This window comes from Anarhichas minor, unplaced genomic scaffold (genome assembly GCF_050575085.1).
Source record: "Anarhichas minor isolate MPS153535 unplaced genomic scaffold, ASM5057508v1 ptg000025l, whole genome shotgun sequence".
Lineage (NCBI taxonomy): Eukaryota > Metazoa > Chordata > Actinopteri > Perciformes > Anarhichadidae > Anarhichas > Anarhichas minor.
The window spans coordinates 3,622,966-3,638,587 of record NW_027466471.1 but is presented as its reverse complement, the minus strand read 5'-3'; the positions used below and the strand labels follow the sequence as shown (position 1 = coordinate 3,638,587).

Sequence of the window (15,622 nt, the reverse complement as noted above, 5' to 3'; positions counted from 1 at the left end):
GGTAGTAGGGTCTTTACTGTAGATAGAGAGGGATACTTGGTTGGGAGGCTGATGAGAGAGAGACTGCTGAGATGAATGCACATTTAAATAAATTGATTATTGTTGTGGGAAAACTATCTCTGCCCTAGAGTTAATTGAAAAGATTAACTCATATATTTTTGCTAAGCTATGCTAACTGTCTCCAGCTTCATATCAAATAGACACATATTAGTGTGCTATTGATTTTCTCTAACTCCAAACTATTCCTGTAATCACATCGTCATGACGTGATCCATATTTCTTCTTTTAACACCATATGGAAGTTTCCTGTTATAACTACATACCAACTTGTTAATGCTTCTTTACAAGAACAAGAAAAAATGTCTTTATAACATGAAAAAATACTATTGTGTGATCATTTTTCATAATGTGTAAACAAAATAATTAAAATCAGAAATTCTGACATTTTTTTATTTTAAAAGAGCAAATCTTTTTTTGTCATGGTGGCAGCATGGATAAATTAGGAAAGTTCTCTTTATTGGTTGAATTCTTGCGAGGGCAAGAAAACGTCAAAATGGCAAAAAAACGTCAAAATGGATGACCTTTTGTTATATCCACGGTTTATGCATGCACTCGTGCAAACACATATGTATGCCACCACGTGTCAGCACGTTTGATTATGAGGTTCAGAGTTCTGTGTCACTCAGGCTCTCTTAATGTCTCCCATTACACCGGCTTGTGGGCTCGTACTGTGGGATTTGCATGCTGAGGGGCTAATTGTGTGAAGCGAGTCCCTCCGCTCTCCCTTCTCTCCTCCCCCTCCAACCAACCCACCATGTGGGGGAGGCACCAGTCAGTCAAGCCTTCAGGCTCAGAGGGACGGCGGCCTCCCAGGAGAATGGTATCGTGACACCCGAACGACACCCTCGCAGCGTCCTCAGAAGACAAATCTGTGTTAAGCTCAAATACAGATTCTTCACTTTATCAGCCCCGCGCAGAGGGTTGACTTTCCTAAAGTTGCTTACGTGTGACAAATCAATTTCAGCGCCGGCAAGAAGGCGCCCTTCATGGCATGGGGATTTGATCTGTAAATAGTCCAAATAGCCTCATAAATGCAATAGGGCTGTCATATTTTCTGCACCTGCATTGCTGACATTTCTGTATTCAGGCATATAACACTCCTTCCCAAAGCAACCCTCGATCTCCTTCCTACCTTCATCGTCATTTGTTGGTCCAATCAATCAATGAGTTAATCAATCCATAAAACCATCAACTGCAAAGCCTCACCACCAGTGATATAACCATGATAAAAAATTTCAACCCAATTCCCAATCGACAGAAAGAATTTGGGAATTGTAAAATTCTGCAAATCACAGGATATGTTGAACGTCGACATTTCTGAACCAAAATTAAGATTCATGAATACGTTTCAAATCAGCCGTGTATCACGCTTGCAGAAACGCACAATGCCCCGTGGTTAACGTTGTGAAACAATTGGTTAGGTTTAGGCAACAAAATTTTGTTATGGTTTGAAAAAAACATAATTTGAGGCAACAAGGTAAGGCAATGTAAAAAAGTAATATACCAACTTAACATAACAAAGTAATATAACGTAACAACGCAGCGCAGCGGCGTAACGCAGCGGCGTAACGCAGCGGCGTAACGCAGCGACGTAACGCAGCAACATTTCATTCCTGGGCTGAAAATGTCTACTTCGGCTCAAAAATTCTAGCTGGAAAGAAATACAATTGAGACACAAGCCTGCAAGTTTGACAGTAACGTCTGCCATGCTAATGTGTTAACTAGAGCATGACCCTTCTTTCATACTACAGTATGTGATGCAACCAGTAGCTATATGTTCTACTAATGGTGGTTGTCTTGATACTGCTAAAAATAAGACAGCAGATACTCACTGGTGAACTGTGATGTGTGTTCAGAACATACAGCCAAACAGCCAAAGCATTGACGGTCCAGACCATAGCTGAAGCTAGCTAGTAACATATACGTAAACAGTACAAAAATTTGAAATGTTTTCAAGACGCGCTCACACGTCTTTGCCTCAATTTGCAACATTCGGGTTGAATTCACATCTTGTCTTCTTGAATGCAAAAACGTACATAACTTTTACGTAATATAATACTTTTTACTACCTTGAAGATGCAGGTTGGATCAAAATGCATCTTAAATCAAGATGGAAATGGTCTGGTAAAGAACTAAGCTATGAAGAATAACAGAAAAAAGACAGTTTGAGCTTTTTGTTGAGTTTTCAGTCTTCACTGTAATTAGACCAAAGCACCCGCACTGCCAAGGTTCTCCTAGTTATATTCATCCAGGCACAATTATAACCCAGTGGAAATGAAGAACAATGACATATGTTACATATGACATTGATTAGTTTGCTGCCAGTTAGGAACACACAACCTTGGTATGCATTTAGAAGACATACTATCTGAGACTGAACACAAGGAAAGAATTCAGGGATTCTGCTAATTGTGGATAACTTATAGCTTTGTTGTGCACCTATACTGTTATTGGGTTGGCTTTACATGGTGCAACTTCTCTTTATTTCTCCTATTCCACCATTCAGGCACTGGTCAATTTTTTGATTCGGGATTATTTTGCTTCAATATCATGTTTTTTTTAGACTAGTAGAAAGACATCATCCTAAATAAACATTTAGGTGTTTATTTTACTACTTTGTCTAATTGAGTTCGTAGATTTCTCCGAAATTCACCACAGGTTAGCATGTTTCATGGTGCTGGTCGACTACTAGTAATTTTACCCTATTCATCTGTAGTGTCTTGAAAATGTATGTAACTCTACGATACATATCTTTAAAATTAGCTTTTTCTCAGACTCTGAGCCAGAAATCCTCACTTCAGTAGCTTTTAAATACACCAAACCTTTCACTTTCATTCCTATTGAAGGTTTTTACAGAGGGGTTTGCTCATATATCATTCATAACGTGATATAGAACATTTTATTCCTAAAAACATTGAGAAAATGTTTTTTTTATGGCTGTTGAAAGTATTTTCAGATTTATGGCGTGATAGATATCTAAAGTCCCCTCTGTAAAATCCTTTGACTCTAATATGTCAACAAAATGAAAAATAGATTTTGAACCTGGCTTTATCCAATGTTCATATAAGTGAAAGGAGACGAAATCCACAATCCTCTTTTCGTGCAAAAATGTCTATCAAGTTTCAATTTCAACAATCGTTCAGCAAACACCTGATCATAAGTGTATGTGCAGAAGGACATTGGAATTAACAGGCGTCACTGTGTTACCCCTTACCTCTCCAGTGATCGATGCCCCCAGCCAGGTGGACGTACGCGACGTGACGGACACCACGGCACTGGTGACCTGGTCCCAGCCCGTGGCTGAGGTGGATGGGGTCAGCATCTCCTACGGGCCCAGCTCCAACCCCACTGATCGCACCTTGGTGGAGCTCTCCTCCACCGACGCCCAGTACCACCTGGGAGGCCTCACCCCCGACACCCAGTACGAGGTGTCCCTGTCGGCTCGGAGGGGAGAGCGGACCAGCATTCCTGTCTACGAGTCTTTCCTCACAGGTGAGACTGAAATGACGATTTGATGTGTTAACAGGCCAAAAATTGATCTACCCGAACCTGTTACATCACAACTGTCTCCATGAACCAGGCACAGCCAATAACTGTTTATCATCATTTTAATGAGCTGTGTTTCATGTGATGGGGAGGGGGGCTGGACCACACACACTTTACGTATGGCTCTAAGTTAATGAGGGTGGATATCCTGCTGGTTTGTGTTCCTTGAGGGACCAAATGTCCTCCCAAGTACCCTAGTAAAACAAAACAAGGAAAATCTCCCCCATTGTCAGTCTTAAGGTTTGGTCCGTGTCTATGTTGTAGACCTGGACGCCCCCAGAGACCTGCAGACAGTGGAGCTGACGGACGAGAGTATCACTCTCGAGTGGAAGAACAGCCAAGCGCCGGTGGAAAACTACCGCATCAAGTACGGACCTCTGTCTGGTGGTGAGCACGGAGAGCTGCTCTTCCCCCCGGGACCCAAGGAGACCACCCAGGCCAAGATCACCGGTACCGGATCCCAGAGCCACACACACACACACACACACACACACACTAGAACAACCATTCAGGTTAATATTACTACTTTTAAGTTACTGACACACACCTGTTTTATGCAATACTTTGCAAGTGTAACATTTGTCCACTTTCCAGTTTTCCCAAGTCTTGTTAGTTATCATGGATATACATTATATATCATGCCATTATATATCTATATCCAGATACACTCAGAGTCTGCTTAATTTGGCACACTACAGGGTGGCTGTGGCTGCGAAGTCGTCCATTAATCACAGAATAATCTTCAATGTGGTCCCCTAATTAAATGATCTATAGTGCAAGTGCATTTAGAGCGTCTCCAACTCCACTTTTGCTACTTAAACAGCCTATAATCTAACCCTAACCCTAACCCTTACCCTAACCCTTGCCCCCTTGTGCCAGTGCCCCGCTCCTAACCAAACCTAACCCTAATCTGAACGCAAGGGGCAAAGGGGTTTTATTTAGTCTCTTGATCAATCATAGGTGCGTTTTACAGAGAGTCAGAGAGTAATTTCCCATTCCATTTAAAAGCCAGGTGGGCCCGCCCTCTGCAGTCTGCTGTCCCCTAAACCTCTGTCGCATCAACGACTCCATTTAAATAATGCATGTGAGCATATGTACTGATAACCTATTTAACTGAGAACGAACCTTAAGACCAGTTTGAGTGCAAGAACATTTGCTACTTATACATCGTGGGCACTGAACGTGAAAATAACAACTGCGTCTGCCTGAAAGTAGCAATGACAGTTGTGCGCTGTTGTATGCTGTTGTGCGCTGTTGTGTGCTGTTGCGCGCTGCTGTGCTCTGCTTTGCGCCAGGTGTAAGATAGAGCCCTACGTGTCATTGGGCAAAACATTGAACCGAAAGTGGCTCCTGATGGGCAGGCCAGCAACTCGGAGGTTGAACCATTAATCAGAAAAACTTGTGGGTTGCCAGGTTGCGGCAAAGCTGATATCTATGATGTAGACTAAAGACTTTAATCTCTATTCAGAAGACATTTGTGAGTACCTCAACACATTTCATTATTAGACCAGTGCCTGTGTTCAGACATGTTTGATACTGGTATGTTTCAAGGTTGAAGGGATTTTGCAGTAAATCCCTTCAACCTTGTTTGATACATTTTTTGTCTGTTATCCCATTACCACTTTGTATCCAAATGACACAGCTGAAAAGCGTCTGTGGGGAAAAAAAAGATACAGTGTTAAGTGTTTATTCTGCTAATTGTTTCGGCCAAGTGTTTGTGGTGCTCCCCGTTAAATGGTCAGTGTTATATTCTGCCTGCTCATTTCCAGAATGGGCTGCCTTTGTTTCCTGTCGTGAAATGTTTGCCCGTCTACAAAAGGCTCACTTTATTAGAAAACCACCCAGGGGGGGTCTGGCATTCAAACTTTAAATGGAATAACACTGCCGATTGTTTCCCTGTGAGATCTACGCTCAAACGTTTTCATCTATCTGCACCGCCGACATTATAAAGCCATGCTTTGAGGCGGATGTGTGTGTTTTTTTTCTTCCCCCTGTTTGTTTCTACGCTGTGTGCTGTGGCATGGCAGGATTAGACGCCATGAGAAACAAAACAAAACAAAACAAGCTTCCAAAAACAGGCTAATAGTGTCTTTGTCTGGCCCAATTCTTTGTCCTTGGGAGGCCCGTCCCGTGGAAATAAAAGCACTGTGTCCATTCAGCCGACATCCCACTCGGCTCCACACACACACACACATACGCATCAGCACTTCTTTCACACAGTTATTATCCGTAATTGCCTTCACGCTCGTGATTTTATTGATAATGAGTTTCCCGGGCATTAGGTGTAATTTCATGCTGCAAGACTGTGCGTGTGATGACCTCTGTGGGAGTTAATAAAGGAATTAGAGGTGATCAGGCCGAAAGAGGGCTTAATTGTGGAGACCAAAGGGCCTCCGGAGCCCGCTGTATCATAGCAAGTAGTGTTCCTGCTCTGCCACAAGGGCCCTATAGATCCATCAATGCAAATACAATGCTGATGTTCCGCAGCGAGCGCAGGCTTACCGTGAAATGCAATCAGTCTGCAATCTATTGTGCAGCCAAGCAACATGAGAGTGTTTTTTTGCCGTAGGCACTGGAGCCACTAGCCAAAACAACTGCCCACTTGACTGCAGAGTCTCCCCGTCGTTCGTTTGGTGAATACTCGGTGGATTTGAACATGACGTTGATTTTTATTTCTGTAGGCCTGAGACCTGGCACCGAGTACGGGATGGGTGTGACTGCGGTGACGGACGAGCAGGAGAGTCTGCCGACGACCACCAACGCAGTGACCGGTGAGATATAATCACGTTCTACATGTGCCTTTTACTTCAGCCACACAGACCCGGGATTCATACTACTGTCGCCCCGGGTGAATTTGAGTCTAATGGCGTCTTTCTATTGACTGCAGTCGAGCTGCTTCACATTACGCCTGAAAATGCAGTCGCAGTAACGCATCAAACAATGAAGACAAACAAAAACAAAAAACAAACAAATAATGTCTCAATCTGAATATTTTTCAAATAAGGCCACCATGCACAGATGAATTCATGAAAAGATGGTTGCCGAGTCTTCCATTCTTTTAACAAAATCTGCCTCCCAACCACTTTACTAGTCTGGATTATATCTGATCTCTGAGTGTGCTGTCTGAGAAGACACTAACTGGAAGATATCACCATCAAACAATTGATTATTATAACCTATTTTTGTATAATAGGTTTTTTCGGAAATTTTATGTTTAAATATGTAAATGATGAATTTTCTTATTATTTGTGCTAATTTGTATACATTTCTCGAACAGAAATCTGAACATTGGATAAAGCCAGGTAAAACATTGCTGTGTACTAGAGTCAAAGTTTTTCAATGAAGGAATTTTGGATCTATTTTTATGTCACTCCATAAATCTGAAAATACTGTCACAGCCATAAAAAAATTAATACATTTTCTACATGTTTTAGTAATACAATCTTGTATAAATCAGGCTATCAATGGAATATAAACAAACCCCTCTGTAAAAACCTTCAGAATATAGAGAGGAATGAAACTGTAAAGTTTGGTGTATGTAAGAGCTATACTGAAGTGGAGATTTCTGGATCAGAGTCTGAGAAAAGACTCATTGAGAGAAAACGGCCTTTACAGAGATGTAGTATGTATGCAATATATATTTTGAAGATACTACAGGTGAATAAGGTGAAACAATTTACTTATAGATATGATGAAACTTTTCCAGTTGATTACTTATATGAAGACAATACTTTTTTGAATTACAAGTTTTCTGAAACATTATGGTTAAATATGCAAATTAGACATTATTTAATGGTAACTTTTGGTGAATTTAGGTGAAATCTACAGACACAAATAGACAAAGTAGTAAATAAACACATAAAATATATTTCAGATGTTTTACTTTCCACTAGTCTGAAAGAAAAAATGATATGAAAACAAAGTAGCCCAAAAATATAAAGATTGACCAGAGCATAAAATTATGTTTTTTTCTTGTACTCATCTCATATAGAAAATATCTAATTTCCTCTCTGTTTCAGTGCTGCTGGTGAGTCCCCAAATTCTGCAGTTGATTTTGTAATTTCAACCACATTTCTACCAAGAAGGATTTTTTGGTGTGTCATCATTTTATAAAGTCATTTCTTTGGTGCTTTTCTTTCCACAGTTTTTCATTTCATCAGAATATTCTGTCAATTTTCCAGTACTTTGTTGCCTTGTCTTTAGTTATTCACTATGAAAAGTACGGTCATGCTGTCTTTCACTATACAGCCACGGTGGCTTTCGCTGCTCCAGCTGCAGAACTGCCCAGTTCTTCTGGTCTTCATTTGATTTAAAACATGGACATAAAACAAGCTACTGTGGCAGAGGAGACACAACCGTTTCCCAAGATGGATGTTGGTTGAATTAATATTGTGTTAATGTATTGATTGACACTTAAGAGTAGCAAAAGAGAAATTCAAATAAAACATCTCAGATAATGGCTTCAAATTTGGACAAGTTTTAAGATTTGTAGTATCAAATCTTGAAACTCCAATCACAACCTCTCCTCTACTTTACTTAATTAGCCCTGGACGCTCCCAAGGACCTGACCGTAGCAGAGGTGACGGAGACCACCATGATGCTGGAGTGGAAACGCCCCGTGGCCAAACTGGACTCCTTCAGACTGGTTTATGTGTCCGCCGACGGCCACAGGGCTGAGGACGTAGTCCCAGGTAGCTCTGAGTCCCACATCCTGAGGGGCCTTACACCCGGCATGCTGTACACCATCAGCATCATCGCCGAAAGGGGCCGCAGGACCAGCGCACCCACCACCATCTCAGCACCCACAGGTCAGCATCCTCAAAAGAAAAATGTCCCTGACTGAGCGCTAGTAAGCAGTAGTGTGTCTGAAAGAGTTTTTGGCACATATGTCTGGAGTTTTATCGTTAGCATTTATTCCAACATGAAAACACTGACATTTAAGATACTTACCTCAGTAATATACCCAGATAAGAATTCTGGCTTTGGCTATTTTGTGCGCAATCTCAACAAATTCCTAGTTTTAAATTAAAATACAAAAACCTTATTTTCTCACTTACTTTACGCGGTAGCCACGCAGATCGTTTTGGTTTTCCAGGAACACTGTCCTGGTTATTATAACCCAATGACCTTGCCTCGGCCGGTTTTTCTATGAGAACAATTAAAAGTGTTATCTGAGTTACCTCACTGGCTGGACTAATGTCTTTACTCTCAGAGCGACGGACCCACTAAGAATGATCTCGGACTCTGCAGTTCCCCCTCAGCTCAACAAACAGCCCAGTTTGCAGGAAAACAATGATACGTTGAATGTCGACGTTTTTGCCTTTGGTCCGAGCAACGAGTGACGCTTAGAGCAAGTGACGTGATATATCGAAAAAGTCGACTACGGACAGCTGGGAGCGGTGTTGGGTGGGTCAAACAAACGGGACTTTCACCCAGCAGACTGCTGTTTGTGTTCTGTGTGAAACCAAAACTAAACGTCGACTTTACGCTTGTTACGTCAACTACGTAAGAGAGTCTGTTAAGACACAAACCATGATGTTTTTTCTCACCTTAACCTTCAGTAGTTTTGTTGCCAAAACCTAACCAATCGTTTCACAATGTTTACCACATGGCAGTGTACGTTTCTGCAAGCCTGAAACAAAGATGATATGAAATGTATTCATGAAATGTAAATGGTAAATGGACTTGTACTTGTATTGCGCTTTTCAAGTCTTCCAACCACTCAAATCTCTTTCACCCATTCAAACACTGACTGCGGAGGCTACCATGCAAGGTGTCACCTGCCCATCAGAACTAACTAAAGAACTAACTAATCATTCTCACCCATTCATACACCAATGGTACAGCCTTCAGGAGCAATTTGGGTTAGTGTCTTACCACAGGACACATTGACATGGACTAGAGGAGCTGGGGATCCTCCGATCTTCTGATTGAGGGACGACCCGCTCTATCTTCTGAGCCACAGTCGCCCCAACGCATTTTTGGTTCAGAAACGTTAATGTATCCCGTGTTTTTTCTGCTGACTGGATTACTACAAAGCATTTTTATAGCTTTCACCAAAATTGTTTCAGTTTTATAACCCACAACTTTACTGTTTTGGTTCAATCTCACTGCTAAATCTTGTTTCTAGCCACAGCAGATACTATTTTCAGCGAAAAAGCTTTGATAAACCCTAATGTTAGCTTCCTGCCCAGCACTAGCTGGTGAACAAAGTGGATCATTTAGCAGCTAAAGAGCCAGATGATTGGCCAAAAAATAATATTGGACTGACATTCGTCATGTTTTCAGAATCTGCAAATTCATTCTAATGCTGCCTTCCGTCTGTTGGATCTGTTAGCCGTATCAAATTCATACTGCCACAATAAAGCAAATGTATTTTGTTCTGCCTCCATGTCACTAAAAACCTGAAAACTGATATATACAACTTTATACTAAACTCAGACGGGACCATTGACCTTTGCCTCTGGCTGCCCCGATACTCCTGTACCCTGTTGTCTTGGTCAAGGATCTTCCAGATCTCACTCACACAAGTAAAGAAATCTCAAAATCTGGGCAGATAAAATCAAAATCTGATCTCCGTGGCTAAACACCACCAGAAGAAAGTCAGCTTTTTTTTAATCATTTTGATAAGCTGAGCGCCAAAAACAAAGCAGAGAGGTGGGGAAGTTTTGCCTTTAATATTAGGCTGAAATATTTGGTATCTGTAAAATGTGTCTGAGACAGAGGCTCCTCTGAATGTAGCCCACTGTCTCCATAAGGCTTCTAGATGGTGGCGCAGGGTTAGAGAATAACCATAGGTTCATTTTTTTTGTCCTTCAGTACTGCAGCCAAACCGAAGCAATGAATAGAATTCATTGTTAGCTTCTCAATGTAAGTCACTCTGTCTCTACCCCCCCTCCCGCCGGCTCATTTATAGCATGTGGGATTATTTTTCTTTTTTCCCGTGTTTTTTAAACCAAAACAAGAAGAGACAAACGAGGTGATTGTGGCATATTTCTCATGCCGCGGTCGGGCTGCCTCCAAGCCAAACATTTCACAAGTAAATCTTCCAGTTATGCAACGAGTGCCCATAGCTACGGGCAAAAATCGATACAGCATGAGGGAAAAGTTGGTGAGCTTCAGAATAACTGCCTTTTGTTGCATTTGTTTTTTGGATCGCATGCTGCCAAGACTAGCGGAATACAGACGGTGTGTCTGTGTGGGTGGGGGGGAGTGCGCACATGCACGTGTCCACTCTTTATGTCCACTTGTCTGTGTGCTCATGTGTGGCACATATGACTGAGAGACTGAGTGGCTAAAAAGACTGAGATAGAGTGAAACTGAGTGTGTATGTGTGTGTGTGTGGGGGGGGGGGGGGGGGGGGGGGCTGTATGGACATGTGTGCAGCCAGCACAATGTTCATTCATGTGATAATTGTTGGCGTGAGCCCCGCTCCCCTCTGGTTTTGTGCTATTTGACCACGATGAACTGTGAGTCTGTCAGATAAAAGGCCACATGCTGGGACTCCTGTTAAAACATTGTCTCTGAAATCAGCAGCCCTCTAATCCGCAGCCCGGACCGATCCGCAGCCTTTATCATCTCAAGTCACGTAACGCAAACACGGATCACACTCGTTTTACAGGAGGGATTGAAGAGGGGGGGGGGGGGGTTGACGGTGGAGCGGCATGTGATTCTACATGTGTCTGACAATCACTGGATGGGTCACGAGAGTTGTTCTTTTTTCGGGTGTTTTGGAAGAGCTTTCCGGAATCAATACCAAGCTGAAATGTGCTTCTGAAAATTTAGATATCGAATGAAAGACACAGAGACAAACTCATGTCATTCAAACACGGAAAGCTGGAGACAAAAACCAGGATTATCATAATTTACGTTAATCAGCTGACTGGAAGAGTTCTCCTCGGGGAACAATGACAACAGACATGTGGAAATGATAACGATTGATAGTCCCAACATTCAGTCCCCATCTTTGTACAAATTAAGAAATTCAACAGCATGTTTGCCTGCTGTTGGTCATTACACTGAAAAAACAACAATAGAGGAGTCTTAAAAACTGGTATCAGCTGTGCACTGAATCTTATAGACCCCTTTTCTAGCCAATGTCATCAAAAATCGGCTCCTGCATGTTGGCAACGGAAGTGACGTTTTGACCCAGCCGTCCAGACGAGTTAGCAAGCTTTAAACTTCTGTTGCCGAACTGCATGCGTCTTCATTGTCCACAAACTGTAAAAGGTATATGTTGTATGTTTGACCACCAGCGCAAAACACCATTGCCTTTCAATTTACTCTCCTAGTGCCATTATTTTGGACATTATGTTGGTGTGTTATACTTCAAAGGAAGATAGCGCATGAGCAACCGATTCTCTGTGGAGAAAAACAGAGAACATAAAGCATGAAAAAAGTGAGATCATTGTCCTGCATGCACGGACGGATTGATTTTCATCTTGAAGGTGACATGAATGCGTGTGGATCAAATGGCAGATATCAGCATGAGAAGGCGATATCTAAGCAGACCATTTGATTTAGTCATGACACATATCTTCAACTGCATGGGACAACCAGAACTGTAGCTGGGCTTTAAGGGTTGGTTCCCTCCAAATACTAAAAAAAACTTCCATTGTACTGTGGCAAAAATCTCAGGTGAACATTGCTAAACCTGGGCTAAGTACATATCAATGTACCTAGATATAGTTTCTTTATGTAAAAACAGAAAACCAGAAACTCAGACAGAGCTACTACGTAAGAGGAAAAATATGTTTTTTTGTAATTTGGGTTAACTGACCCTCTAAAGAAAGAATGTGGGGTGTAAAAGTAAGCGAAGTAATTGACATTTTATTTTTTTCAAGTACTAATATAATTTAGAAAGCAAGGTAAAAGGAAGCTTTTTATATCAGATAGCTGAAACCAGAATGTTTCCTTTTACTTTCCCTAAATTGTGCTTTCTTAAAAATGTAAGAGTTCTCTTAAAGAGAATTGTAGCCAAATTGTATTTTTGTCTTTGAGATAACAACCCTATTTAGCAGAGGTGTGGACTCGAGTCACATGACTTGGACTTAAGTCAGACTCAAGCCACACATTTGATGACTTCAGACTCGACTTGACGAAATCAACAAAAACTTGCAATTACAACTTGGAGTTAACACCAATGGCTTGTGACTTCACTTGGACTTGAGCCTTTTGACTTTAAAAAACTTCCTCAAGCCCAAAGAATAAAAAGTATGTTATTTAAAAAGCTAAGAATAAATGAATCTTCCTTCATTTCCTGAATCAATTAACATTAACGCTATTCATTCCCAGCAAATCAACACTTCCCCAAACCTTTTTTTCATGATTAATTTTAGTCGCACTTGTTTTAACGAATAAATACAGGTTTCATTAAACATACATTTAAAAAAAAAAAAAACTAATACAATTGCATCTGGTGAAAAGCTCTTGACTTATTTAGGACTCAAAGTGTAGGACCTGGGACTTGAATGCTAAAGCTCGAGACTTGTGACTTGCCAAAAAATTACTTGCTCCCACCTCTGCTACCTAGTATTTATAAGCGGTATAAAAACATTAAACACATGGTTTATAACACACTATAATGTAGTTGTTTTTAAGTGCTTGTTAATATAGAAGGACCTCATATGCAGACACATTTTATATCATTACGTTTTCCCATATTGTCATTCATTATCTGTTTACATTAGCCTCCACTTATGGGTGTTCACAGGAGGAGTTGCTGCCATTGACAAAAACAACACTTATACCTGCTTCAATTTCACAAATGCTTTGTTACACACTATAATGTAGATACATTATAGTGTGTAACAAAGCATTTGTGAAATTTGAAGAGTGCTAAGTAGGGGGACCTAAAGTGAAGTGAGCTGTACCAAGTATCGTTCACTGCAACTTTATTGCAACTTCAGGAGAAAAGTTTGCAGCAGTGAACACAACGCTGACTCAAATCCTCCCCACACTACACAGCCAGAAACCCATCAGACACATCACACAGCAAATGCATTTTCCATGTCCATATGAGCTCTCACAAGCGATGATCAGCTGATTCCAGCAAAGCCCTCCACCCACAATCCCACTCCCATTGTCTACCACCCCATTTGCGCTCCACTCTGCCGCACAGTGAAAAGAGGATAATGGGAGCCTTGATGTTTACCTGCAACATCTATCTCCATCTCTTTCTAATCTACTCCCTGAATGCTCGCACACTCAATGGACTCCAATTACAGGCTGCTGCGCGTGGCTCTGCATGGCCTTCCCATGGGTTTTGAAGTGGACGGCATACTCCTGCCACGCTGAACCTTCAAATGTTAATGGATCATTCACAGCCATTAATGCGCACAAACTGCATCAGCATGTCTGTCTGCTGCTTTTTATCTTTAAGTCTTCCCACTTATATGGTAATGTAGAGGAGATGGCTATAGGCGGTCATTGATAATGAGGCCTTTTGTGGTGGAAATAAGGGACTATTTCCACCTCAGACAAAGTGAAGACCTATTCTCTTTTTTTTCTCTTGACAGCAAAATGAATTGATTGAAATACAATGAGAGATCATCATATTTTTGCAGCTGCAAGGAGGACTCATCGAATGTTGAGCATAAGCTCAGTCTTGTTTGTTTTATATCTTTCACAAAAGTCATTGTTGTCAACAAGAAAGATTCAAATGGAACCCAAAAATTTGTGTGCTTGTCTGTGGTAAGGTTAGACCGATATATGAAGCCAATTCTGGAACAATTCTAAAATCAGCTGTCTACTCCTTGTTAGCCGAGTTTCAGTCCAAAAGATTCCAGGATTGGCTATGAAAGACCTGTATCGCTCTAACCTTTTGTCTTCATTCTGTGTGTCTGTCCTGTAACTCCGTGTTGATGTGTTTGTCATCACCCAGAGGAGGAGAAGCCTGTGGTGACCAACGTCACCGTCAGCGACGTATCGTGGGACAGCTTCCTCCTGTCCTGGTCTGCTGAGGACGGGGCGTTCGAGGCCTTTCTGATCGAGGTTACCGATGCAGAGACGGGCGCCGAGTGGCAAAACCACACGGTGCCCGCCGATGCTCGTAGCCTCGCCATCTCTGGCCTGTCCTCCATCACCTGGTACAGGGCCAATCTGTACGGGGTGTACAGGGGGGCACTCTTAGACCCTGTCTTTGCAGACACCATCACAGGTATTGACACTGTCAACGCCGGGGCCTCTCTCTTTCCTTTGCTTCCTTCTTCTTCTGCTGCACACAGTGGACATGCGTGGACTTTCTGAGTAACAGTTACTTGCAGTTGTCAAATGGTGACGATTCAGCCCTGGTGTGTTGAATTGGCTCTGAAAGGCATTCTTGTTTGTTTGTACTATCAGACTTTTCCCAGGTCTTTCAAAAAATGACCGTCTTAAAAAAGTCAAATCAACCAGTTTCATTGGCTTCAAAAGAAGTTGAACTGTTTTTTGACCAATCTTTGTCACTGATCACGTGATGCTGTAGGGATGGAGGGTTGTTTTGTCCATCCCCATGGGCAATTCAGCTCCCGTCTTATGAGCACGAACGGTTTACCTTTAGCGTTGAGGTACATTTCAAAAAGGTGTGCGTAGACAATCTACTAGCCACTGAGCTGGAAGTTATTCTTCACGGCGTAAACAAAATATTCTATCCATTCAACAAAGTGCTCAATCCAAATTCCCAAACAACACCCCCTCATCAGCCATCCATCATGCACGTATCCCTGCCTTTGATGCAGGGATTGTGAAATGGGCTAACACTCTTAACACCCCACAGCAACCACACAAAACCCATTCAATCCGTATTAGTCCAGCCGCAGATACGCGTTTGATCCAACTTTGAGCTGTCAGTCTGCCTGTTGGTACGAGTCCAGCCTGGAACGGCACCTGGTCTGTTGTGTGAACAGGCAGAAACACATAAAAAAGGTCAGTGTGCTGTTTAACTGGGGCACAACAGGTGCGCTGGTTCCCCCACCCACTACACCAAACACAGTCATTACCCGGGATTACCGTGCTGAGAATTACAGTGTGTGCCTAA

At 42.0% G+C, this 15,622-nt stretch overlaps 1 protein-coding gene across 6 annotated transcripts in view; it reads left to right on the top strand.

Annotated features, from left to right (window-relative positions):
* tncb (tenascin Cb) overlaps nucleotides 1-15,622 on the top strand; it is a 55,195-nt gene that overhangs the window by 21,036 nt on the left and 18,537 nt on the right. For 5 of the 6 annotated variants that reach the window (XM_076099716.1, XM_076099714.1, XM_076099717.1 and 2 more), the window contains 5 exons: nucleotides 3,283-3,552; nucleotides 3,871-4,056; nucleotides 6,288-6,377; nucleotides 8,151-8,414; nucleotides 14,489-14,764. In XM_076099716.1, the coding sequence (XP_075955831.1) occupies nucleotides 3,283-3,552; nucleotides 3,871-4,056; nucleotides 6,288-6,377; nucleotides 8,151-8,414; nucleotides 14,489-14,764 (1,086 nt within the window). The remainder of the gene's footprint in view (nucleotides 1-3,282; nucleotides 3,553-3,870; nucleotides 4,057-6,287; nucleotides 6,378-8,150; nucleotides 8,415-14,488; nucleotides 14,765-15,622) is intronic. The other variant, XM_076099719.1, reaches the window with a different exon arrangement.